The sequence below is a fragment of the Macadamia integrifolia genome, chromosome 8, assembly GCF_013358625.1.
Source record: "Macadamia integrifolia cultivar HAES 741 chromosome 8, SCU_Mint_v3, whole genome shotgun sequence".
NCBI lineage: Eukaryota > Viridiplantae > Streptophyta > Magnoliopsida > Proteales > Proteaceae > Macadamia > Macadamia integrifolia.
In genome coordinates, this window is record NC_056564.1 from 20,120,312 (window position 1) to 20,147,970 (window position 27,659).

Here is a 27,659-nt window from a genome sequence, read left to right on the forward strand (position 1 = left end):
CATCAATTTATTGCTTTTATTTTAATTGTCTCCCTTTCCCTAAAGCCAAGTAGAGTAACCCTTGTAAGAGTGACTCTCTGGTCAAGTAGGGAAGTTCATATTATGATGCATCCCTCGGGCTAAGTAGAGAAACCTACTTGTGAGTCTCTCTCTAGCTTTCTCCCCTTTCTTTTACTTTATTTTTATTTCAGCATTTTTCTCCTTTACTTTTTTTAATTGCGTGGGTTGTTTATTTTCACTTATTTATTTATTTAATTTTAATTGCGTGGCTTGTGTCTTTAAATTCTTAGATGACGAATGGTTAGGACGTTATTTTAGATGTATATGTTTAGGACGGTAGTTAGAATTATATCACAACCATTAATAGGTTCACTTTCGTATTATTTAAAAGAAAAAAAAAATAAAGTGGCTGCTCTCCCTGAGTTCAACCCATAGCTACACTGATCCGTACACTTGCGGTTACATTTAAAATTTCAAATAAGAGGCAAAGTAGATCATCATTTGTGATTTAGAGGACTTCGAAGAGCCTTTCCATTTAAGAATCCACTTAGCAAAGGAGATATCCGGAAAAGTAAATTGAAGTTCTTAGAGATACTGAGGAAGTGAACCAAGCCTGTTGAGCCAAGGGACAATATAGAAGAGCACGCTTACAGATTTCTCATTACAACCACATTCTATACAAATCCGTTAATCCACAATACACAAGCTTCATATTAGCTTGGACTATGATATTACAAGAAATAAGATGAGCTTGCTACAAGGACTCAAAACAACAAATAGAATGGGATGTCAAGTGATGGAGTTGTGGACTGATTCCACAAATATAGTTGATTTAATTTCTAAAAGTGGAGTATATAAGAGTGTGTTTTGTATCTGTTGGATATTTCTATGTTAGTTGTGAACAATATAATTATATAATTATAAAGTCTGAACAGAGATTGGTTAGAATGCTTGGATGGTTGGCCAGCAAGGTTGTTAGGGAGAAATTACGCTCTGCATTTTATGATGTTATGAATAATTTATTTTCTCTTGTTGATTAAAATTTTACAACTTGAACATAATTCAATAGGTTCAAATTTTAATGCAAAACTAACAAGTTGGCTTGATGGGTAAAGTTTGGATTTTCCAATCCGCACTGCCCTAGATTAAAAAATAAATGACCATAAATTTGTTTGATTGCCAAAACAATATAGAAAAGATATAGAGAATATATATAAATAAATAAATAAATAAATAAATATATATATATATATATATAATAAATTATACTAAAAAATTGCTTTCTGAATTTAATTTGTTGGATTTTAAAAAATATGTGTTGGCTTTGAAGGAATAATAATCAAAGTTGAAATGCAATTTTTCTTTTAAAACATATTTTTTTACTAGAAGTCAGTGAAGTATATATTAAGCTTAAAAAATAATAATATGTACAAAGATTTTTATCCAGACATTCCCAGATGAACAAAGTAACAAAAAGTATATACAAAAAACCTTAATACTCCACCTTCGACATGACCATCAGTAAATTAAATCCTTTAGGAAAGATGTTATTTTTTTTTTTTTTTTGAATCTCTAGATATAAACCAATGAGAGTTTCTAAGTGATTTCTTTTCACATATTTTACCTATAAATTCTTTGTTTAATATGATTTTTCACCAATAAATGAAACATAAAGAAAAGAATAAAAAGTAGAAAAAAAAATGAAATCAAATATATATTCTTTTTTCCCTTCCAAATACTAGGAAAAATGGCACAAAATTATTTTTAAAAAATTAGAGAATCTATGTGCACCCTGACAAGCAAGCCACATCAAAAATAGAAGGATGAAAGTAGATCAAAATACATTGTATTCATCATTCTAAAGAGTGTATCCTTTGCTAGATCATCAAAAGTTGTGTTTAGAAATCTTAGACTCCATCTAAGCATGGTGTAGATGAGACTCATTAACCTCCTAGTGAAATGAATAAGTCTCTATGGTTGCTTGGCAGTGAAAGAGAGCCATCTCACAATATTTGAATCACATTCAATTACTAGATTGCATAGGTTATAGCCTTGCAATGTGAAGGGCAGGTATCAAATCACGAGGTATCTCATATCATTGCAAATTGAGAGCATAAGGGCCAGAACAAACTATCATGATGAAACCTTGGCGGTTAATAAAAAAGAAAAAAATGTTCTATTGGTGCAGGAAATATTAGTACACGGGATCAATGAGAGGTCACACACCAACTTATTTAGCGACCTAGGCCCTAGGAGTAGCATGTTCTTTTGGTGCACCATATGGGCATTTCTGCATTAATAGGATAAGATTGTTTTTCCCTAAAACTGATTAGCCTTGGGGTAACCTATACACTACGATCTAAATATTTTCCAATTACTCATCAAGGAAAATATTTTGAGTAATATCTTTCAATGGTTGGTATTTTTAGGCTTATTCATCTTTTGGTGGTTGGTTAAATGAGAAAACAAAACATTGAAAAATCAAAGACTACAAAGAGATAATAGTATGTTTAGACTACCAATGTAGTGCATGTGTGGATAATTAATAAACTGAAGGGTTAATTATTTAATCTGAATTGAAAATTTGACATGTGATTAATCCAAAACATTCTTTATATATGTAAAAAAATTCCCCATATATACTCTTCTACATGGCAAAAGTGGGTGTGCCGATCCATGTGTTTTAGATTGGTGAGTCCCTCATAAAACTATTTTGTTCCAATTTGTCGAAAAGAAATCCTCACTCTTCTCTCTGTATTTGGCCAGCTTAATGTACCCTTTTGGTGCAGAGACAAGAAGCATATGTGTGGGCACAAGGACTTGTTCCTCAGTTCTCATAGCAGAAGCAGAATTGAAAGGAGTTATGAAGGCATTAGAGCTTATTCGTCAAACAAAGGTGAAGTTAATATGTTGAAAGCTGAAAGACATTTTGGGGTGGCCTTGGGATTTACTTCAATATGTTGTACGAAGGTTTCTATCCTCTTAAACAGTTATTAAATATAAAATTAGAGAAAATGTGGGTATGCGGTTCATATATCTATATCTGTGTCTATCTCTCCTCTCTTTGAAGAAGTTCTTTACATCTCTCTCCTCCCAACCTTTCCATCTGTTGAGCCATTAACTCCATGAAAGTTGGTGGCATACCTAACCTCCTCCCATAAAATTATGTAATAAATTTGATGTATTATCTATGTATAAAGATCCTCTATAGGGAAGGAGTGAGTCATACTAAGGATCTATCAGTTGGTGCATACCAGGGTCCTCCCAACCGTTGGTTCCTCACTGCCACTCATTGTTCACCACAAAGGATTTGAGTTCATTATATGTTTTTTTTTTTTTTTTTTTTTTTTTTTTTTTTTTTTTATCTTTCATTTTTCGTAAAAAATTTGTTGAAAATAAATGAGAGAATAACAGATTATACTATTAATTAATTGAGAGAGTGATAGTTATACTGTCGGTAAGTTAGCTGATATCATGAATAGAGATGTCAAATGAAATATCATACAAAAAGGGTAAAGGGTCATTTCAAAAAGGAAAAAAGAGAGACAGACACAATAATTGCTAACATATGTTATACCAACAGCATACTTAATGTTAAGACTTGAGAGTAATGGTAAAGAGCCTAAAGACATGTTAAGACTAAGTAGTAAATAATGTTAAGGGTCCATTTGATAATGTTTCTGCTGTTTCTGTTTCAAGAAACGATAGAAATATAAATTTTCGTTTCTAGAAACAGAAATGGAATTGAAGGTATTTGATAAGTTATGTTTTTAGAAGTCGATGGTAACTAGTGAAAAAATTGTCATAAGTCATTTTCAGAAACGGCGAAACAAGTTCTTGTTTCGCCTGGGTCGTTTCTTGAATCATAAATAAGTAAAAAAATTTATTTCTATTTCTAAAAATAAGTGAAACGAAACAATTTTATCAAATATTTTTTATTCGATTTTTACTATTTTTGAAAACAAAAACGACATAAATGCGTTTTTTAAAACGTTATCAAACGGGCTTGAGATTTAGAGTAAATGATGAAGATTCTAAAGACATGTTGCAAAGAGGAGAGGAGAGGAGAGGGAGTGGGGATGACTAGTCAAACGTCAAGTCGAAGGTCATCAAATCATAAGATAGTCAGTGAAATGTCAATCAATGGGATTTGCTGCGTGGGGCAAAACAACAGCACCCTTTCTCTTAACTAGAAAACTACCAACAAATACCAGTTCTTTTCACACGTGTCACAGCTTTTGTTCCCACGTGTGTCACAGTCATAGTCACAGTCACACCTCACCCTCACAAGTTAATCTTTCACAGGCACGAGTCCCGATGTCACGCAAAAACTTCTCATCAGGCCCGGCCGACACTCTACCCAATGCAACGCCCCAGCCCCTCTTTTCAAGTTCCCTTTCCTGGGCCCCCTCTCTCTCTCTGATAGTCATCTCTTATACAGTTGGGCTGCTACATCCTTCCATTTCTTTGGCCATAGTGTAATCTGGATGTCTCGAGTAACCCAAGTGCTCAGGAGTCAGGACGACGTTTGTCTGCTGGAAATTACCTTTATACCTCTTTCCCCTCATTCTTTAAAATTACCTTTATAACCTTTTCCTCTTCATTCACTTTTTTTTTTTTTTTTAAATGTCATTCAAAGGCTTTTGCTTTTCAACCTTCGTTTTTAATTATCAATAAATAAACTGTTTATAAATTGGGAAGGAGGTTAGGTACGTTCTTTGGTTTTCTTGGAGCTAGCAACCCCATAAATGAGACGATTGAGATGAGAGGAACATAAGATATCAACAAATATTTGGATATACCGCTATCCTATCTCACACATAGTAGGCATGGAAAGATCATGTTGCACTTGCCAAGTAAAGCACTAAAGATGCTCCTATATGTCCTTCCATTGGAGTACATGCTAGTAAGTACTTGCACCAACAGGATAGCATGTTCTCTTACACATAATTTAATGATGGTTACAAATTTCAGAACCACCATTTATTTTATGGGCTAGAGATCACTACCTGATCTTGTGGCAATTGTACTACTGTAGGGACCATTCAAGGGAGATGCATAAGCATCTAACCAAGGGAGCTAGCATGGTGATTTTCCACCATCCCTATGTCTAGGAGTAGTAGAAACGCTCAACAAGGTAGTGATCTTTTTTCATTATTTTATTTATTTAGTATTATCTTTGACTCAAATATATACATTATATTTAATGATTTAAGGAATAGGGTTCAATGTTTTTAAACTATAAAAAGAACTTTACCTAAAGATAGCTTTATAATGGTAATCTCAATCTCATGATATTTGTTTTTCAATTAGAGGAAACAAATGTCTATTATGGCTGTAATTTATCCAATTACTCATGTAAATTATTAATTTTTATACATGATTAATGAAATATTATTAGGTTGGTGACGTTATATTTTATGTTTACAGATGAACTAAGTAAATGCCAGAATACCAATAAGTCGATCTTATTCATAAAAAACCACGACCATTGATTGTTTTACATGTGTTTTATTGATACAAAACATTCATTGGATTATAGAATATTGCATGTTGAAATATTGGTGTAGATTTAATCAATATCGTGGAGCATGATTGATTATTATTATCAATCAAGATTATATTTTTTATTTCCACCTAAATTCTTATGATATCGCACAAAATATTATATTCTTAGATTATATTTATTTATTTTTGCCTTATTAATTTAGTGGGCCATTACAAAAGAAAATAATCATCAATATGGGAGCAAAAAATGGCTGATAAAAATGAAACCTTGCCAATTTTATGATTTCTTTTTAAAATAACTTTTGACTTGAATTTGGAATGATCAAGTTAGTCAAATGGAATTTGGACGTCTTAAGTTCGAATCCCACTAGGCACACATTGGGCCACTCACACGGGGGTGTTTAGTGCTCTTCAATGTTTGCAGTGAAAGTTGAATGGTTCTCATTCAACCTAGGTATGACCTGATCCATGCGGTTGTGGGGTCAATATGGGTCCACGGGTCTAGTCAAGCTTCGGCCTGAATACCCGTCGTTAGAAAAAAAAAAAAAAAGTTAGTCAAATGGATTAGCAATATACTGAATTGAAGTATTCTTAAGTTCACATTGAATCTTGATTTATACCTTTTGATTGTATACAGAGCCCCTACATACCCGAACTCCCTCAATTCACCGCCTTAAGTGAAGCAGAATCAACTTTCACAGATGAATTATAATTGTTGTCTTTTTGTAGTGGGATGTACTTTTAGCCTTATGTATTCTTTCATTCATTCTTAATAAAATAATTTATTGCCAATCTTTAGTTAAAAATGAAAAGAAAATTATAATTGAAAAATTTTTACAAAAAAGGTTTCAACACTAAAAAAGCCTTACTTATTTATTTAAGTGTGTTTTATTTTGTATTTGCTCATATAACATATTTAAAGTTTAATACTTAATTAAACTAAGCCTAATCTTAATTACTTCAAATTGTTAGACGAAATAATCGTATTCCACAACTTCACTCCATCTAGAGTGATATTTTCTGTTAAATAGGCAATGTTAGAAGCCACTACATAATTTCTTAAAATACATGCACGAATTGGCATAATAGAAAGTGTGGTTTATAAGTTCCAAGAATATACATCAATCATAGAACCATTAGATACCATTAGATATATTCTCATCAATCAACTAGTGACAATTCTATGGTGATGATTTATTTGTAAGATTCTTAGAAAGGAAGGGCAAATCACATAAATATAAAGTATTTGGAGGGCAGTTTCCATCTAGCAACCTTTATTTTTAAAACCCTAGTCCAAATATCTTTTTCTCTCCCATTATTCTTTTTCCTTCTCCATTATTTAAATACCACAGCCACCCATATTGCTCCCTCTTCTCTCTCTCTCTCTCTCTCTCTAGAGTACACAAAATATCTTGGCCCATACACCATACCATCAAGCATCGAGAGATTCTTGTAAGAAGAACAGTTCACGAGATAGAAGAATTGAAACAAGACGGATGAAGGGAAGCTTTCCTCTTCCACCCAGCAACTTTCATATCTTGACCTAAAGCAAAATCCAGGCCAAACCCATATCTCCAGAGTCCTGACTCCAAAACGAAGTCTTCAATCCATCTTGAATTCTTTCTCAGAAACCATGAGCTTAGAGGAATCCTTGAAGTCTCTCTCTCTGGACTACCTCAACCTTCTCATCAACGGCCAAGCCTTCAGTGATGTTACTTTCAGTGTAGAGGGTCGGCTAGTTCACGCACACCGGTGCATCTTAGCGGCCAGAAGCCTCTTCTTTCGGAAGTATTTCTGTGGTCCTGACCCGCCGGCCGGGCTTGACCCGGCAAGTTCAAGGATGAGCCCGGGATCGGCATCGTCATCGCCGAGGGGTGGCAATTCTCAGGTGATCCCTGTGAATTCGGTTGGGTATGAGGTGTTCTTGTTGCTGCTGCAGTTCTTGTACAGTGGACAGGTTTCAATTGTTCCTCAGAAGCATGAGCCAAGGCCTAATTGTGGGGAGAGGGGTTGTTGGCACACGCATTGCACCTCAGCCGTTAATCTTGCCCTTGATACTCTTGCTGCCGCTAGATATTTTGGGGTTGAGCAGCTCGCATTGCTCACTCAGGTCACCTTGTTTATGATCATCACAATTCTCTCTGTGTGTCTCTCTCTCTAAACCTCTTAAGTGGGGATCGATTTGGGTTAAAATTTTCAAGTGGGTATTTTTCTATTTGATTTCTTTGAAAATTATTATCTTTTGATGAAGTGGGTGAGTTGAATTTCAGTCGCCAATCCAAGTTTTTGTAAGTTTCTTCCTTAGTTTTCTCTAGGATATGATAAATTATGATCTCATAGACATTTGGAGGTTTTGCTTTACTGGGTTTTCTCTAGATCTCAATCTTGTTTTCCAAAAGTGAGTGCTATATTTTGTGTCATGGGTTTCTCTTCTCTTTTTTCTTCTTCTTCTTCTTCTTATTAAAAAAAAAAAAAAAAAAAAAGGAAATCTGATTTGGGATTTGGTTTTTGTATACTGTGCTTCCTTGTTAATTGATTAATTAATCTTTGATTTCATGTAGCACCTCGAGTTTCTTCTATTGGGTTCTTCTCTTTTTCTGTTACAAATCCTTGACTTTCCAAATTTAGACCCTGATCTCCACTTAGTCTTCCACAGTAATCTCCACCTTTCTTTTCTCTTGTATCTTATATGGTTTTGGTAGATCTCATCAACTCTTTATGAAAACATTCAACTTTCCTCATTAAGGTTTTAGGGTTCTACATTCAAAACATATTATGGAAACAAGTGTTAAAAAAGAACATCTCCTATCATGATTTGGTATGAATTTAAAGTTACTTATTCTTAACTTGAATTTGGTTTCATTTCATGCCACTAAAGATTAATGAAGATAGCCTTTCTTGCACTGCAGAAGCAATTGGCTAGTATGGTGGAGAAGGCTTCAATTGAGGACGTGATGAAAGTCTTGATAGCTTCAAGAAAGCAAGACATGCACCAGCTATGGACCACTTGTTCTCACCTCGTCGCGAAATCCGGCCTCCCGCCGGAGGTACTCGCGAAGCATTTACCGATCGACGTGGTGGCTAAGATCGATGAGCTCCGCCTGAAATCCTCCCTTGCTCGACGTTCTCTCATGTCACACCACCACCACCATCATCACCATGATCTTAGTGCCGCGGCGGCGGATCTCGAAGATCAGAAGATCCGTCGTATGCGCCGGGCACTTGACTCATCTGATGTCGAGCTAGTAAAGCTGATGGTGATGGGAGAAGGATTGAATCTAGATGAAGCACTGGCCTTACACTATGCGGTAGAGAATTGCAGCCGAGAAGTAGTCAAAGCCTTGTTAGAGCTTGGAGCTGCCGATGTGAATTATCCGGCGGGACCGGCCCGGAAGACTCCGCTACATGTAGCGGCTGAAATGGTCTGCCCGGACATGGTGGCAGTCTTACTCGACCACCATGCCGATCCAAATGTTCGAACCGTCGACGGCATCACGCCGCTCGACGTGCTTCGAACTCTCACCTCGGATTTCCTATTCAAGGGGGCAATTCCTGGGCTATCTCACATTGAGCCTAACAAGTTAAGACTCTGCTTAGAGCTGGTTCAATCTGCAGCTCTTGTTCTCTCTCGTGAAGAAGGAAGCAGTGGAGGTGGAGGTGGAGGGAATGCTTCTTCCACCACACCCATTTATCCACCAATGAATAATGATCCAAACACAACCAATAATAGCAATAGTATGGGGATGGTGAATCTGAGTCTTGATTCAAGGATGGTTTATCTGAATTTGGGAGCAGCTGCTGCAGCTCAGTTGGGATGCAAGATTGATGGAGAAGATGATGAGAACAGTCACAATAGACAGAGAGAAGCCATGAATCGACATGGGTCAAGTGGGTGTAACACGTCAATGTATCAGTCTCATGATTACTAAGCTTCTTCTTCAATCAAAATATTTAGTCCATGAATGGGGAAGACAAAGATTAAAGGCTTTCGTTATAGTCTATGGAGAGAGTGATTATTAGATTTGCATGTTATTCTGCCATTCCTTTTGTTTTTGTTTTCTCTGTTTCTTTCCTTTCTTTTGTGGCTGTCTTCCATATATTTTTTTTGTAGGGTTTCAGATGATCATATGGGGTGCAATGCCTCTGGACATGGATTTTTATCATGAGAGGAGACAACAAGAATCTAAGTTTGCTCTGTAGTGGGGGAAGATGCAGGTCAATCTTTTCAAACCTGGCCTGTCAACTCCTTTTGTATTTATTTTGTTATCTAAATATTATGAATTATTTCTTTTGATTTCTTTAATCTCTCTCTTTTTTTTTTTTTTTTTCCAACAACCATTTCTATTACATAATAAAATAAAATTATAATCTTATTATCTGTGGGTATTTTGGTCATTTTAATATTTCAAATTTGTGGTCTATCTTGGTCCTTGGAGCCTTTTTGTGGCCCTTCCACAGGAGTTTGATTGTCTTTTGGTAACCATGAGATCTAATTGATTGTTAAAAGAAAGAAATCATTCTGCCATGGACAAATGGATATCTTGTCTTCGTTGAATGCAGCACTGAGTGTGACTACTTGGCAAAATGCATCCAAACCTGGATTCCTTCCAGTTAATCCTCTTTCTTGTCCCCTTGGCTTTTTTGAGCTTCTTGTACACTCAATGAATTACTCCTCAAACACTCAAGTCATTAATAAGTTCTTGCCTACCATAAAGGTCTAGTCTTTAGTGCAATTGGCCAAATGTCTAGGAGTCTTTGGCAATAAAAATGGAATCAACTTTGAATGTTCTTTTCCCCTTATGCATCTGGGATTGATCAGTTTCTGCAGTTGCAATTTGTACACATTTCCAGGAGTAGGTTAAAAAAAAAAAAAAAAAAAAAAACCCCTCTGGGAGTTTGTTCATTCTTAGTAAGTTAATGATTCATGAAGCAATTAAATCACTTTTGGCTGTAGTTAGTAGCTATATTATTGCCCCAAAGTGGGAATATAAAAGTCCTTACTTCTTGCATATTCAATTACTTAGTTTCCAATAAGAGAGTGGATGTGCACACTCCCCCCCCCCCCCCCCCCTCCTCCCCATTTTCACCCATGCATTTGATTGTTGATAGGGCATTTGTGTTGATAAACAAAATATGCCATTGCTACTTAAATCTTTTTATTTTGATAGACCAGAACAATATGGTAATAATCAAACAATAGCTTTTATTTATGTAAGTTATTGGTGCTTGGGTTGGATGATATCATTTTTTTTTTTTGTTTACTGATGAGGGTTGGATCATATCACATGCATTTAAGTTTTAAATGACATTTTGATCATTTCTAAGAGCCTTACTACTTGTCTTTTTTCATAGAGTTAACTTAAATTATTGAGAGGAAGTATAGATATAATGCTGATGAAAAGTTGCCAAACCAAGGCATTAGAGCTAATATAGGACCTAGACAAACCAAGATAGAATAAATTCTTTTCCAATCCTAGACATCAACAATGGTTCAATGTAGTTATTTAGGGAATGCAGTTTATCTATTCAACAAAATTTGGAGACTGTACAATGGTAAATATTCTTTCTTTGGGTTGAAGGAGGCCCTCTATAGGAAATTTAATGCACAAGTCTTGCTTACTTCAATGGTTACTCTAGGGTTTCAATCAACAAGTGTGTTGTATAATTTATGTATAGAATCATTTTGGGTGTATTCTTGTATGTTGTTGTGAACTTTATTATTTATAAATAATATTTTGCATTCTTCATCAATGATTTTGCACTATTCTACATATGAAGTTATGTTACAAAAGTGGGCACCTGTATTTGATGAATATGAATGGATTTTAAATTGTCATATAGTTGTAGGTTTACAAATCAGATTCAACAATGCGTAAAAATGACAAATTTTTTTGTTAATGTTGCAATGGATTTGAAGTATATGCAATTAGAGTCTACCTAAAGGTTTAACCCCTTGAAAAAAAAATCAGGAAAAGAACAAAATGATCAGAAAAACTTCTTGAAAAAAGCACTAATAATAAGAATTTGACTGACTAAAGAAACAAGAATTAAGAGTTAAGGTCTTTTGTGGATTCTTTTTGTGCATTCTTATTATTCTTTGTCCATCTAGGTATGCCCTGATGTCAATCCTGTAGATCTTATTATTTTTTAGCTTAAATATTCTTTGCTGACTTATAGCGAAAAAATAAAAAGATAAATAGATTATTTTTAAGTAGTTCTTTTATTGAAATTTCTAATTTTGGGTGTCTACATATGTTCACATTTCCGTTCTACTTTGTATAACTCGCTATGAAGTTTTTCATTGACATTCCTAATTTTGGGTGTCTACATATGTTTAAATTTCTGTTCTACTTTTTATAACTTGCTACCTATCAGATTGAAGCAATCTCCTGTCAAAAGATGGAGAAAAAAAAAAAAAAAAAAAAAGGATTGAAGCAACGTGAGTAACAGACTTACACTAGCTTTATAGTGTCAATACAAGAAATTTAATTAAGATGCACTCAAGTTTTACATTTTTTTTTTTGGATAGGTAAGGAAGGAAGTAGGTAACAGCCAAGAGGCTCGAACTTGAGACCTCCTGGTGAACACGGGGTTTTTGCACACCATAATTGACCAATTGCGTTAGGTAGTTGGTAATGATACCTTACATTATTTATATGTAAGGTAATGATAATTCATTTATACTGAACAAGGGAAAACAGTAATTCAGTATTCATGAAAAGTAAAGAAATTTTACAATCAACATTAGAGAGCACTTTTTCTCAACTGAATCCTTGCAAGTAGGATGCATTTATTGTCAATATTTGAAGAAGGAATATGAGACATTCAAGTATTCAAGATTTTGATATTTTTTCTTTCTTCCAAATCCCACTTACATATTTATTATCATTGTACTTATTTGTTTGTAATAGAATTATCCTCCATTGATGGCAATGATTAATAGCAAGTCCCAATTTTGTACTTACACAGGGCTAAAAGAAATTTTTATTTCTTTGTTCTTACTCTAGGTGTGTGTGTTGGGTTGGGGGGGGGGGGGGTAGTCACTATACTCAAATTGTAAACAGTTCATTAAAAGAAGCATCAACTGTTGGGATCTCTCCACGGTCCACATCTAAAACATATTTTTCCTCAAATCAGTTCACTTAGCTATGTCCCAAATTTGTAACAATTTTTCTAACATCAAGTAATAAAAGAAACAAACTTAACTTATAACATACATAGTGTATGCATATTCCACAAATTTTATAAAGAGCAACCCAATGCATGAGACCCCCACTATTGTAGGGTCTCGAAGGGGCAAGTGTACACAACCTTACCCCTGCTTCGCAGAAGAAATTGTTTCTAAATTTTTTGGATTAAAAAAAAAAAATACGAAGACCATACTTTGAAAATTATTCAACTGAAATTATGGTTATGTTTACGAAAAGAAGAAACGGAATAAAAAAAAATTAATGTATGAATTCCATAGAGACTGCTTCTAATGCTGAAAGTTATAAGAGAAAAATAACCAATTTATTCCTACTATTTTATATGATTCATGAATATGTTTTCAATATGTTCTATATTGGTAAGCATAACTGCTCAATAGTTGACTTGTAGTTAACTGCATATAATCAATTAAGCAGGAAATCTGTGAAATCTACCATTCTAGCTGTTTAAGATTGGGAAAAAATTTCGCTGCTGACTGGGTTGCAGCTACTTGGCTGCAACCCCATGGTAGCAGCCAAGGGAATGGAATCCCAGGGCAGGTTTGAAAATTCCTACCTTAGGTGAATTTTTCCACCCCTACCCCTGAGATTCCATTGCCCTGACTGGTACCAGGGGTTGCATCTACTTGGCTGCAACCCAGGTAGCAACCAAGTTTCGCAGTAATTGCACATGCCATTCTAAATTAAATTATTATTAATATAATCTGTTCATATTCTTCTAAGAATGATTGCAGTTAGTGTCTAGTTATTCACAAATAACAAATTGTCATGGACAGAAGAGTTAGTAGTCAAGATTGTTTTCAGCAAAAAAAAAAAAAAATAGTAGTCAAGATTGCAAATCAAAATGAACAAATTTTTTTTCCCCCTTAGGCAACTCTATAGATGGTAGAAATTCAGAAAAAAAAGGAGTTTCCTTTGTAACTTACTTTGACTAATTTTTTTGTTTCTCCACCATCTTAGAGATAAATGGGGTTACAAAATTAGCTATTCTATTCAAATCCATTTTAATTAACATCTTTATTGGAAGAGATCTAATGTGGTAACATGAAAATTAGTGAAAAGTTTGATTTCAACTAAACCACAGTAAGTTCGGTCTTTGATCTCGCCTTTCAAACTCTCAACACGGAAGGAAAAGATGTATATAAACCCCCCCCCCACCCCCCGGCGATAGATGTACTCTTGTTTCTCTTTCAAGTCTTTTTCTTTCTCATCCAAAAAACTAAACCACAGTATAACATCAATTCTCAATTATCATGAAAAAAAAAAAGTGATCAACAGTAGATAATTTATTTATTTTTATCTGTTGTGTCCTATCCTTCCTTTCCACATACCCCACCATCTAATTTTCTGATCTTTCTATCTTTAACCTTCCACTTTTTTCACCTTTATCAGGTACCGTTTGTTCCAAAAGGGTTACTCGGGAAAAAAGAATAGGTGTTGGTGATTTTCTGACCCACAATCGTGTTACAGGAAAGAACTAGAGAGAGAAACACGAGAGAAAAGAATAGTACCTTTTGTAAAATATTTCACTTCCATATTCATGATTGGAAATCCGGCGGCTAAAAACTCCTTTGAGCTACAAATAATTATGAGAGCTTGATGGGTTTTAAACACCATAGCTACAACTCTAAGATGCATTGAGAGGAGGAATATAAGACCTCCCCAAGACCCTATTCTAAAAGTTACTTTAATGCTAAAAGAAATTGATTTTCTGATTAGAACCACTAGTCTCCACTGACATATATGCTGAAAGTTGGGCAGATGTTGTTGATTTAAATCATCCCAAAAAATTTCAGTAATGGGCAGATTCCAGTCCAGCCCATGTGGGCCCAGTACAATGAGAGGTCATGAAGCTCAGAAGAATCTAGTGTGTGCGAAAGGTACTTTGAAGCTGAAAATGAACCTGATTAGCTGATCAGCACCACTAGGTCTTCACTGACATATGTACTGAAACTTGGGCAGATGTGGTTGATTTAATGATCATCCCAAAAATTTCAGTAATAGGCAGATTCTAATCTAGTCCAGCCCAGCCCAGCCCAGCCCAGCCAATGTGGGCCCAGTGAAATGAGAGGTCCTGAAGCACAGAAGAATTTACTGTGAGAAATCTTCTTAGGAATTGTAGAACTATGTGAGGAGGGATACATATTTTTTTTTTTTTCATTTGGATGTGCAAATGGGTCAGTGTTAGTTCTTATCCTGTGAAGACTGTCGAGAGGTTTTTAAGGCTTTCAAGTACAAAATGGGACCCTTCGAAGACTTTAACAAACTGACACAAACTGGCTCCTGCATGAGTCTCTTTATTAGCATTTCTTCTTCTTCCTAATGACCCTAGCCAATAAGTAATGAAAAAGGAGGCAAAAGTTCAATAAAATTGCAATGGTAGTTCAGGTTCCTGAAGTTCTAGACTGTTAGGAATAAAATAGAGACAGGATGAGAATTTTTATTTTTTATTTTATTTTTATTTTATTTCTTTATGTGGTGCAAAAGAGGCAGCGAAAAATGGGTTGGATTTCTCCTCTCGGATGCTCTCTTCTCTTCTAAAAGAGGATTTTTGTGTTGATGCCTTGTGTAAACCAAGATTTTGCTTTTGTTAATGATGATTCTATATATGTTTTGTGTTTAGTGGTGTGACCGGTCCTTCACTCCTTCCCCTACTAATGACCATGCTGAAGGTGGGAGGAGGACCCGCTCTTGTTTGTTTTGTGTCTCTAGCTTAACTCTTAAGTCACCTCCTGTAAAAAAAAATTTTCTTCTTCTATTTTTGATACATATGATCTTTTAGCAAAAAGTTTTTACTAATGTTTATATTTTGCTACTCTATCATACTAAGCATAACTGGCCAATGGTCAGCCTATTGGGCGTTAGTAGGGTCAATGGCCACCTACTCCTACACACATACACCCACACACACAAAGCGTATGATAGGGTTCGATCCCATGACCTCCTCCCCTAGATGCTGACTCTTCAAGTCAAAGGTGCCACCACTAGGCTATCCTAGTGTTTGTAGGTCTTTATTAATGTGATGGGTTCTTTCTTTTCTTGGTAACAACTTTATTGAGACAGAGAAATGAGGAATCAAACACCCTATATGATGGATTGAAGGTACATATTATGGGCAAACGCACAGGTTGCTTACTTGTTCATAACCCTTACAAAACTTTCATGGAAACCTTGTGGGCTTCATGAATAAATTAGCAGAATCTAGTTTTGTGAGAACGCATTCTCCTAGGTACCAATAATGCCAAGATGCATGATCATTATAAACTGTCCATAACGTAAGTTTTTACGGCCAACAGTGTTTCAAACAAAGTCTGAGAATGAGCATGAACATGGGCATGCTTTAACTGAAAGACTGAATAACAGTACAAATATTATGAAGCTTTTTTTCACTTTTCTCCAAGCTTTTGTTTCACTTTCTCATTATCATAAGTCACTTTCAATTCATTGATTGGAAGCTTACAAGGCAAGCATAGCTACATGAAGGATGGTTGTGGAAGATGGTCGTAGGTCGATGGACCAATGGATTATTAGTAAAAATCTAATAAATAAATGTTATGCATAAATAGAAATAAATAGTCTTATCTAATAAACCGGATCTGATGGACATATATATTCAACATGAATGCCCTTGGGACAGATTTTCTTCAAAACTGAATCACTGGTTTGGAGTCCTCATGTAGACCCAAATCTTGATTCAGAAAATGCACTTTAAACATAAGTTGAGTGAATTATTAAATATTTGAACCATCATAGAATATCTTGGAATGCAACCAATATTAATTTATTAAAATAATAATAATAATAATAACAGACAAGGAACTGATATTTTAAATTTGAGGTGCATTTACAACACTTGTACCTGGGATAAAATTGTTCCCCATTAGTTGTGAAACCCAATGTCATGATGGTTGGTTTTATTCAATTAAGAAAATCACTTGCCTTGGATCCATGGATGGAGATATAGGATTAGTAAATGTAGTTCCTGAGACTCATCATAAGAGAAGTGAACTAAGGATGTGGGAATGAGTTTGTAGCTCAATGGGCGCTGCCAGCTATGGATTTGATAGTAAGATGCACGAGGTTATGTTTTTGAACCTCCACCTGTCCCACCTTATCAACCCCCCCCCCTTCACTCCCCCTTCACCTTACCTGTGGCCCTCTGGACTATAGATGATGAATGGGTAGTTAATGACCAAAAAAAAAAAAACTAAGGAAATGGATATTGTCGATGCCGAGATAAAAGAAACTCGGGATGTTTGAAAGTAGCAAGACTAGTACAAGCACTTGGCATCTTATTATCCATGATATTACTCATTTGTCATCTTATTTAGAATCATGTACTGTTGTGTTTAACAAGAGGACCCGGTCCTTGAAGTGTAGCACTATTTGTTAATGGCTTCTTTAAGCTTGTAATTTAGAACCCATCTGCCCTACACATTCCTATCAATAAAGCTTTGTTTACCAAAAAAAAATTTAAAAGTAGAAGCAAAGTTATTCAAAATGGTGAGACTAGTACCAAGAGTATCTCATGGTAGTGTAGAAGCATAAGAGAGGAAGAAGCTACATGTCCAAGAGATAGATGAGTAGAACCCCTTTAGAAGATCATTGAAGGGATACAGGAAAAAAAGCAAGGACAATTAATATTTAAGATTAAGCACCCAAGTGCTGTATTATAATATTGAAATTGCAGAGGATAATTTCATTAGCTTTCTTCTCCAAACCATGAAAGAGGCTTTGTGGAATGGCAAGAGTCCTGAACAAGATTACATACAAGATAATCCTAATTTATTTATTTTTAATTTTTTGGGTATCAGCTAAGCCTAAATTAGAAGCCCTACTACATTGTGACTCAATAGTTGGGATTATGTTACTAATCTGAACATATTGTTGCCTGTGTGCCATCCATGTGGGCCATGCATGGCCTTCAAAGTTGCATTCTTTTGGGAGGCACCACAAGCCATCTCAGGAATTCTGTAGGGGCCATTGGACACAGCTTTTGGCAAGTTAACTTCATTTGAAGGGATATATTACAATTTACAAGCAACCCCAAAGATCAGGAGCCCCTTGAATTCATGCAGTTTTCTCGACAAATTATCTTCCCTCAATGAGAGAACAGCCCTTAATTAATTGAATATTTTAATAATTTTTATTTCCACTTCTCCATTGGGGAGAGGATCCAGACTTTGAGTGGGGTTTTAGTGCAACTTATTATAAACATATAATAAATAAAAAATTGTATTCTCACATAAGGCCTTGGACAGGTGATTTGTCCTTTCTCTTTCTTCAATGAGTATTCTATTATCCATCAAAAAATTGACCAAGATTTTAAAATGGAAAAAAGGTACAAACCAAATATATTATAGAGTAGTGATCATCCACATAGTAATTACAGACATTAGGACCCCATTCTTAAGGAATTTCAATTTCAGTAGCAGGAAATATGGATTGAACATGCACTTGTCTCATTGGTTCAAGTAATATTCTTTATGGTGACCTTTTAGGACCCAGTATTTCTTAATATGGTTCTTTTTGAAGAGAGGGACGTAGATGCTAACCTAGGGAATGACCAACACTCTCAAGGAATAATTTATTTTTATTTTTATAATTTCTATCGATAACAAGGATACTTTTTTTTTTTTGGGTGCAAGTAACAAGGAAAATGATTGCCACAAAAAAAAGGGAAAAAAATACATTATTTTATTCACCTCTTTCATTGGATTTCGTTTCTAATGGGAAATAAGAGGTAGGCCCAAGTATGCATGGGTCCGATGCCCTAAGTGGCTAAAGCACAAAGGGAGAGTAGGGCTGGAAATGGAACCTATTTTACCCTTCTTTCTTGCTCAACAAAGTGAGAGTAGGGCCGGCAATGAAGCTATTTACCATCCTCTCTTCCTACTCATGTTTTTGTCGGCAGGTAAGATTCTTTAGCATCCACAATTAGGGGTGTCAACTGGTCTGACTTGATATGACGGTTGGGCTTGATTGGATCTAGCCGGGCTTGACCAATTTCACCCCTGCACTGAACACCCGTTTAATAATCATGTTTGGATTGGACATATTTTTGTTTATAATTGGCCAGTTAGGCTTGGGCTTAGGCTTTAATCATGATGAATGGGCTTTAGATGGGTTTTTGAATCATTTAACTCTAAACGGATCATGCCTAAAGTTGATCTTTAAAGTATGCTTGCAGGGGAATACCAACAAAATGGGCCTTTGACGAGCTTTAAACAGTTCTTAAAATGTCATATTAAGGGCATTAAATTACCATTTTCAACGAAAATTTGGATATATAAAATCCTCATTATTTGAAATCAAGTTGCAGCAAAGAAATGGCAACAACTTGGGGTTAGAATAGGAATTTCCAATGGGCTAGGCTAGGTCTGGCTTAGTCAGTCGGGCTCATAATCGGTCAAGACGGGCAAACAACTATTGGGTTACTGGGAACAATCAATTATTAAACAAGACGGGCTTCTGCCTATAAGCCTGACACATTTATTTAATGGGCTGGCCGATTTGGGCTTTAATCGAATGACAATTTATATAAGAAGGCCCCTCCTCATTTGTAATCATCAATATTCATAATAGTGCTCTTCTCTTCTAGTGTGCTCGATCATGCTTGGGCCTTGAATAGGCACCACTACTATATGATGGTTTTGTTGGAATGCCAGAGGATGCCATCATTTATTCTTTCACTTAGCCACTTTCTATGAAGATTTGGGGAGGTCTTGCCAAATACATCTTTTTCGAGGCAGCAGATCCAAATCTTTTGACGAGGAATTGGCTTCTATTTTATATCATTTAGGAGGATATATAGTTTGTGATACTATTGGCTAGTTAGCATTTTGTGCTGCGACTTAAGAGACTGAATTCCATGTCTGGCTGTATAGCGTACAATAACATGGCTAACGCCTCTTAGTGTCTATCTCTCACAATAAGGGGTTGACATGTCATTTTATAAGAGAGACAAACACAAGAAACACTAGTGTACACTACGCAGACTACAACCTTCTTTCTCCCACAGGTTAATTATTACATTTGGTGGGAGTGTAACAAGAGAAGATGGTCTACCACGTACCTCTCGGACTTATCAGAATTCTATTGCTTTTGAACCTGTAATCCCCTTTATATTTCTTTATTGAATGCCCTGAACCTGCAATCCCTTTGTACCAATTTTGTGAGGAACTGGTTAATGCTCTTCCTGAACCTGTAATCCCCTTTATATTTCTTTATTGAATGCCCTGAACCTGCAATCCCCTTTTATTTCTTTATTGAATGCCCTGAACTTGCAATCCCCCTGTACCAATTTTGTGAGGAACTGGTTAATGCTCTTCCTGAACTTGTAATCCCCTTTATACGACTCATGTCCCCAACCTAAATATACTGCTGATGATGCCTAAACCTCGACAGTAAAATGTTGACATATTATTCATGATGCTTTATTCATTTTGCCAATTCACCCATCAGCTAATGAGAGTTTTTACATGTACCCTACAGGGTAAGAGTAATGATAAAAGCCCCTTATTACATCTCTTGAAAAGAAGGTTCCTACATTATATTTCTGTCATACAGAATTGTTTTCCTAAGTGGGTTTCGGATAAAAGGTGTCCCTCCTCCTTAAGAAGAATGTCCAGATACATGACTCAGGGGCAATCCTGTCAGAGTCACGTCAAGTCCCGAGAAGTCCCGAGAAAATTAGAAGGAAGGACACCTAGTGGGAAAAAGACTAAGGAGAGCATGACTTTATTACATGGAATGTCTTATGAGAGTATTCTCAACAAGCTATTTGTATGAACTTCCCGCTTATGACATTGGGTGGACCAAGGGCATCAAACCCTATCCACCCCCTACCATTTAGCGGACCTACATTGGATGAATCATTGGTTATTAATTTGATGAATACGCAAACAACGGATTGGGAATTCAAGAATCCTAAAATAAACCACTTTTGGTTCAGGCACAATTCCACATCTCAAGTATTCGCCACGATCCCTTTGGACGCATTAGGGTGATTGGTTGACTCGCCTAAATCCAGAATCACCTCCGTCATCTCTTCGAGGTTATCTATAACCAAGTGATTACAGCCCAATAAGTCAGCCCTACCCTTTGCTGACTCTAAGCAAGAGCGAGAGGGTGCAAAAGAAAAATTGCAAGTGTAAACATCAAATATACTCTATAGTACTAAAGGCCAGCTTTAAATCATATATTTGTGAACACATACAAGGTTTACAAATACATGGACTCTTAAGATTTATTCGATTAGAAAAAATAAAGATAATGAACAATGGGGCACCCTAACAGTTTGATCTAATAGGATTCAAGTATATAATTATGAAATTAAAAGTTTCAATTTACCTCATGCATACACTCTCGACCCATAGAGTGGTTTTCATTAGAGTGCGATCTCAAATGTTTTGAGTTCAGAGATTCCTCTGCTTACACTGATTCCATCTGCAAAGAATAATGAAAATAAAGGGAATTGAAAGTGAGAATGCCACTTATGAGACGGATTCAATCGCTAAACTAGGTTTTATGGAAATTGTTCCCATTATGGAGGAAAATTTTGCAATCCATAAGCTACTATTGTGAAAGCTTGTTCTTTGGGTGGAAAAAAGTAGCAGACCCTTGATAGGAGAAGAGAGATATGTAAACCCTTGATTCTGCAAGCAAGAGTTGTAAGCCCCTAATCCTTCAAACAAATGATCTGGGAGACCCTGATTTTACAACCAATAGATCCAAAGGCCCCTGATTTTCTCAGAAAATAGGGTACAAAGAAAGCTACAAGCCTCAACAAAAACATCTGTAAGAAAGATCGGAGGAGATACAGGGAAAAGAGATATGTAAGCCTATGATTCTGCAAGACTTTAGACATCTCATTTTGTCACCCCGATGGTTGGTTAGGTGATGATGATCAAGGTGTTCCAAAATATTATGGCACCTATTTTATAGCTTTGGAGGTTCCTCAGGACCCCGGTGATGTTCCAAAACATTAAAATGAACTTACGAAAAAAAATGGCTAAAAAATGAGTTGAAATAAATATGGAAAATCGATTTTTCATGCATATGTGAGACCTTGTCCAAACCTAGAACCAGCCCACCTTGGCCCAAGGTCAGACTTGGACGAGGCACAAACTCAAAAGTTAGCCCAAATCAGTTGAGGTAAACTGGCTTGACACAAAAAAAGAATATGTTGATGTCATCAACTGGTGGACCAACTACTCACCGACGTCGGCTAAGTTACATAGCATGACAGCAAATACCTACCTTGCTGGCATCAATTTTTGGGTAGTTGCAAGAAGTTGGACTCTTAAGCCTATGACTTCCAATGATTGGTTTGGTCTTATGAGGTCTTTGCCGACCATGAGACTTAACTAAACTCATCCAAAGTCTCCAAAACTTGCAACTTCTTGAGCCATGCCTTCGACATATATTCAACTTCCAAGACACAATGAAAGAAAGTAACTCTTAAAAACTAGAACTCTTATTTAGCACCAAAGGAACTTCTAAAACTCTATGAGAAACCTCATTTCAGAGCAGTAAACTTGTTAAATAACCTGTAAAAAAAAAAATGACCAGGTGATGTAGTTCGAAGTCATTAATCCCATATGGATGCCTATGCTTAAGTTTAGAAGGGCCACTAGGAGCCTTTGAGAGCCCAATGGGATGAAATTCAGCTCTGGGTAGTGACATTATATGTTGGGCTTTTTATTTTCTTAGGTTTCTTTGTGATAAGCCTAATTGATAAGGCCATAAATTGGGGGTAAAGTTAGTAAACAAAATCAGTAATCAGGTTTTTTGAGTTAAATTAGGATGCTTGATAGTTTTAAGAGTTATGTTTTTAGTATATTCACTTTAACTCGGCATAAGAGAATAATTAGGAGTCCATTTATGAGCCAATTTTTGAATTTTAGAAGGTCTTTATCAATGCAATACACCCGCTCATCATTTGGAAATGATTTGAGTAAAGAATATGAGTTTTTTTTTTGTTGTAATCCAGAGTTTTTGGAGCACATGATTGGTATTCTAGAAGCTAGACTTGATATCTTCTCTTCTCCATTGATTACAAGGTTAGTTTCTGAAATTCTGCTCCATCCTTCTCTGTTTCTTATTCTGGTTCGGGATTAGCATTGCATTATCAAGACCAGTAAGCTACTTATAATTAATAGGGAAATTTACATCAACCTCCCCTCGTGTTTGCCTATATTACATCATCTCCTCTCAAAATTCGTTTATTACATTTAAACCCCAAAACTAAAGGTACTCTCGTTCAAGCACCACTTAAATGATAAATTGATAATTATGTGCGCATCACAGTAAGGCTCTGCACATAAGATGCTTGACCTTGAGGCATATGTTTCATGTATCCAAAGGTTTTGAATCTTTTCCTACCTTGTGCACAAGCTAAGAAGCATTGCTAAAGAAAATTTAAAATTAGCTGCACCCTATGATACCTGGACAATTAATTTTTCCTGAAGTACCCCATGCCAAAAACAGTACAACATTCATAGAGTCATGGAAAATGTGTGATGTGTCAGATCCCAAATCTTCATACTTAATTTGTTTTGTATTGAAGCTTTGGGGTTTGTTGCTACAGATTGGGTTTTAGCACTCCATTCTCTTTCAACATTGAACATTCCAGTTTCTCAGTATGCTTATCATTAGTGTTATCAGACACGTTCAGTATGTCATAGAAATCCTTCCTACTATGTAGCCATCCATCCACCAAAGAACTCAGCCAGACACAAACTTAAATGACGAAGAAGAAAGATAAAACTAAAAGAGGGAAAGAATCAGATCTCAGTCAGACGAGCTTAATCATTTGTTGGGCTTTAGGAAAGATGAACTTCAGCTCCTGACATTAGAGTCGAAATATGTTAACAACCAATATCCAAACCCAAAATAATAAGCATTTCAACAGTGGCAACGTAATCACCAAAGAGGGCTAAACCTACAAAAAATGCCCCCCACCCCCAAAATAATAATAAAAAAAAAAAAAAAAACCAACTATAATACAATATATAAATTTCACCCCCCCCCCCCAATTTTACTTCTTTTATAGGGTGGATATCAGTAAAAGCTTTCTTAGATGATATCATATAAACCGATGCTTTTCCATGCACTGAAGTCAGCATTTTATGACATTAAGTGCACACAATTCATTTTACAGCATTAGGTTTAGATAACTCAATGTATACAATACCAATACTTTATAATTCAGAACATTAATGTCAACAGGTGGCTTCATGCAGAACTACTAGGGTTTTCACCCCAAACTATTACCAAAATAAAAATTTCAAAAAATAAATACTTCAATGTCTAACTGAAATGGGGAAATAATCATATGTGAGAAGAAAATTAAGAAATAACTCATAAATTTATTGTAAATAAACGGACCTGCTTTATTTCCATCCTCGAGATCGATTTCTTGACGCAATGCAGTCTCTTCATTTCTGAAAATTGAAATCAGCCTTCCCTCAGCGAAACCAATATCAGAGGATCTCCATGAAATGCACGACACATTATATAATAAAATGTGGATAAATAAAAAAAGGGGCAAAGAAGAAAAGTATGTAGAACAAGAAGAAATTTCTTGAAATTGGTACTTGATGAGGGTATTTCTTCCCAACCACGGCACGGGCAGGGGTCGTCCTGACTAATGCTGCACCTCGGCCCTCCATCAGGCCGTGTTGCCACCTCGGCATCTCATCAGACTGTGCTACTACCTCGGCCCTCTATCAGGCCGTGCTATTACCTCGGCCCTCCATCAGGCCGTACTACCACCTCGGCATCTCATCAGGTCGTGCTGCCACCTCAGCATCTCCTCAGGCCGTGCTACTACCTCGGCCCTTCGTCAGCCTATGCTGCCACCTCGGCCCTCAATCAGGCCGTGCTGCCACCTTGGCCCTTCAACAAACCGTCCTGTCTCCTAGGCCCTCCATCAGGCCGTGCTACCAGTCACCTCAACTCGACCAACCTGTCACCTCGGCTCGGCACAGCACAGTTAAGTAAGGCACCCAGAAACGTGCACACATCCACTCCTACATTTAAGGGATGTGATCCCTGATCACGGGGGCCAGACTCTATTCACTATACGTCATCAGAGGCGTCCACCCCTTTCACGACTTGCACCTCCGAGATCAATGGAGAATATTCTCAGAATATGCCCTGGAATCCAGAATATTCTTAGAATCATGGAGCCACTCCCCTCAAGGACTCTATACCTAAACATGACTATCCACAAACGCCCTTCCTTCTCTTTCCATAAGCAGCCTATAAATACCAAGGTAAGCCTCCATCATAGGGGATTAATCAATCACTCCTTTTACTGGAAAAACTCTCTTGAACATCTGCTGTGGAAAGATCTTAGGCATCGGAGAGTCCCCCGTCGGGTCAGCCCGGCTCTCCCCTGTCCTCTTCTGTGCAGGTTGGTTGGAGTATCAGAAACTGCAGGGAAGATCACCTGATCAATTTTTATCGCATCAGATTGGTGCCGTCTGTGGGAATCGGTTACAAAAAGTCACCTTGGACCAATGCAATTAAGAAGTTAGAAGGTCATTTCTTCTATGAACACATTAGTAAGATCCACCTGCGAGTTACCACTTGGAAGTCCCCATTCACCACCAATGGTAGAGCAGGAGAATGTCCCAGCAGAGACCCCTCCACAAGGACCCCAACAAACCAGGCCTGATGCGCAAGTTGCCCAGGGAGAGGGGCATCAGCGCGAGTAGAACCCTCAGCTATCTCGCCATGTCCCATCATCCCGGGTAACTCACCTAAACATGGAAGAGCAGATGCAGAGCCTGCAGCTACAGGTGTTAGAGACAAATGCACTGGTGCGGGACTTTATATGACAGTTCGGTTCAGCACTTCTAGTGCCACAGACTAGTTTAGCTAAGCTGCCTAGGTCGGTTATGGGCAGACAACTCAAAGATGAATCTCCTGACAACAGTGTCACCCCTCAATCAACAGCAAAGAGGGGGTCAGCCAGAACGTCACGTACTGTTCACTCGGTTCCACCCTGCTCTCCTACCGAGAGGCACAGAAAAGGTCCCGTTCTAGCCCAGAATGGGAGAGCTTGTCATTCCACGTGTCACCGAAGCCCAGAGACTCATGATGTCCATAGATCCACACCCCAGGTAAAAAGATGCCAGTTGTCACCTTAAAGACTCACTAGAAGCGTGCGTCCGCACAGAGAAGAACAAGAAAATTCTCAGAGGACAGCTCGACGAGATGGGTCAGGACTTGCCCAACGGGCCGATCAGAGGTGCACCATGGCAAGGTCAGGATCAACTTTGTAGTCACCAAGGTCGAGGAAGAAGCCCCAGATGAGGTGAAAGGGCACGACAATCCCCGGATCACCGAGCCGAGGTGAGAAGGGATGACTTGGAGAGCCGCATCCAGTGCCTCACTGAGCGAGTAGAAGGAATGCAGGGTAAAGGCACCCGGTCGACATAACTGTAACTCTGGCCCATAATGCACTATCCAACAAACTAATAGACACTGATCTATCCTCAAATTTCGTGATACCCATCTTCAATGGATATGACGGCACCTCAGATCTCTATGATCATTTGCTGTATTACAACTTGGTCATGACAGTTCATGGTAGGTCAGACGCTGTTCTTTATCGAGCCTTCGTAACCTCATTAAAAGGAGCAGCGTTGGTATGGATGTCGAACTTGTGGCCCCAGTCCATCCGTAGCTATGAAGAGCTGACAAGAGCGTTCCTCACACGTTTCCAAGCAAGTATGAAGCAGAAGCAAACTACGCAAAACGTGATGAACATGAGGCAGGGAGTGAGAGAGACTATAAGAGAGTTCCTTGCCCGATTCACCAAGGCAACACTGGAGGTAAAAAACCTACCGGAAGGAGTGGCGAATAGTACATTGTGCAATGGGGTAATGCACCCTGATTTGGTCCAGTCTCTGGCCCTTGACTTGCCAGAAACAATGCCCGAGCTGTTAAAACGATGCAATCAATACGCCAACATGGAGGAAACCCTGGCCGCCAGAGGGATAGGTGATCAGTTGGAGGAGAAAAAAAGGACTCTGAGACCTAGGGACGATTCTCGCTAGCCGAAGAAGAACAGAACAGATCGACCATTTGACACAGCTGAACCTGAGTGATATGAACTTGATCATTCTCGAAAAAACCTGCTCTTAGAGATCCAAGATCAGAAGTACTTTCGCTGGCCCAAGCCAATGATAGCTAAACCAGAGGAGAGGAACCTCAACCGGTATTGCTGATACCACCGAGATCATGGACATGACACTGAAGACTGTAAGTCTCTGAAAAGGGAAATTGATGAGCTCATCAAGGATGGATACCTCAACAAGTATTTGAAGCAGAAAAATGGTGAGAATTGGCCCGAGCCAAGGAGAGATGATGCCAGACTGAGCCGAGATAGGGCCGAGCCGTCCAAGGAACTAGCCACTGACCGAGCTGATGCTTACAATAACCAGCCCATGAGTCCAGCTATTCTAACAATCATGGGCGGACCCACAACAGAATCAGTCAGAAAATCCAAAGCCCACGCGCGGTTTGTATGCATCACGGAACAACCTATCAAAGATCTCAGAACAAATCCACGCATTTCATTCTTTGATAGAGATCTGGAAGAGTTGAACTAGTCTCACAACGACGCTGTCGTAATTCAATTAGTGGTGGCAAACTACCCCTTCCATAGGGTCCTTGTGGACACAGGAGCCTCCATTGACCTCATGTCCTACAAAGCCTTCACAAAACTAGGGCTTGGCACTGAGACCCTAAAGCCAGCTCCAGGACCCTTGTACAAATTTTCAGGCACACCAGCAGAGCTGGAAGGAGTTGTAGACTTGCCTGTAACCATCGGACAGGGAGCTCAAACAGCCACTACCATGGTTTCTTTTATGGTTGCCAGGATCACCTCACCCTACAACGCAATCCTTGACCGACCTAGTCTCAATG

At 37.5% G+C, this 27,659-nt stretch overlaps 1 protein-coding gene across 3 annotated transcripts; it reads left to right on the forward strand.

Moving 5' to 3' along the window:
- The first annotated feature begins 6,864 nt into the window (after positions 1 to 6,864).
- On the forward strand, positions 6,865 to 9,811 carry LOC122085926 (BTB/POZ domain and ankyrin repeat-containing protein NOOT2-like). 3 transcript variants are annotated; one of them, XM_042654543.1, is made up of 2 exons: positions 6,865 to 7,651; positions 8,418 to 9,811. In XM_042654543.1, the coding sequence occupies exons 1-2, from the start codon at positions 7,142 to 7,144 to the stop codon at positions 9,435 to 9,437; spliced, it is 1,530 nt and encodes a 509-aa protein (XP_042510477.1). In that variant the 5' UTR covers positions 6,865 to 7,141; the 3' UTR covers positions 9,438 to 9,811. The 3 variants fall into 3 exon arrangements, with proteins under 3 accessions (XP_042510477.1, XP_042510479.1, XP_042510478.1); XM_042654545.1 differs by having other exon boundaries at positions 6,866 to 7,396; XM_042654544.1 differs by having other exon boundaries at positions 6,868 to 7,618.
- The last annotated feature ends 17,848 nt before the right edge of the window (positions 9,812 to 27,659 follow it).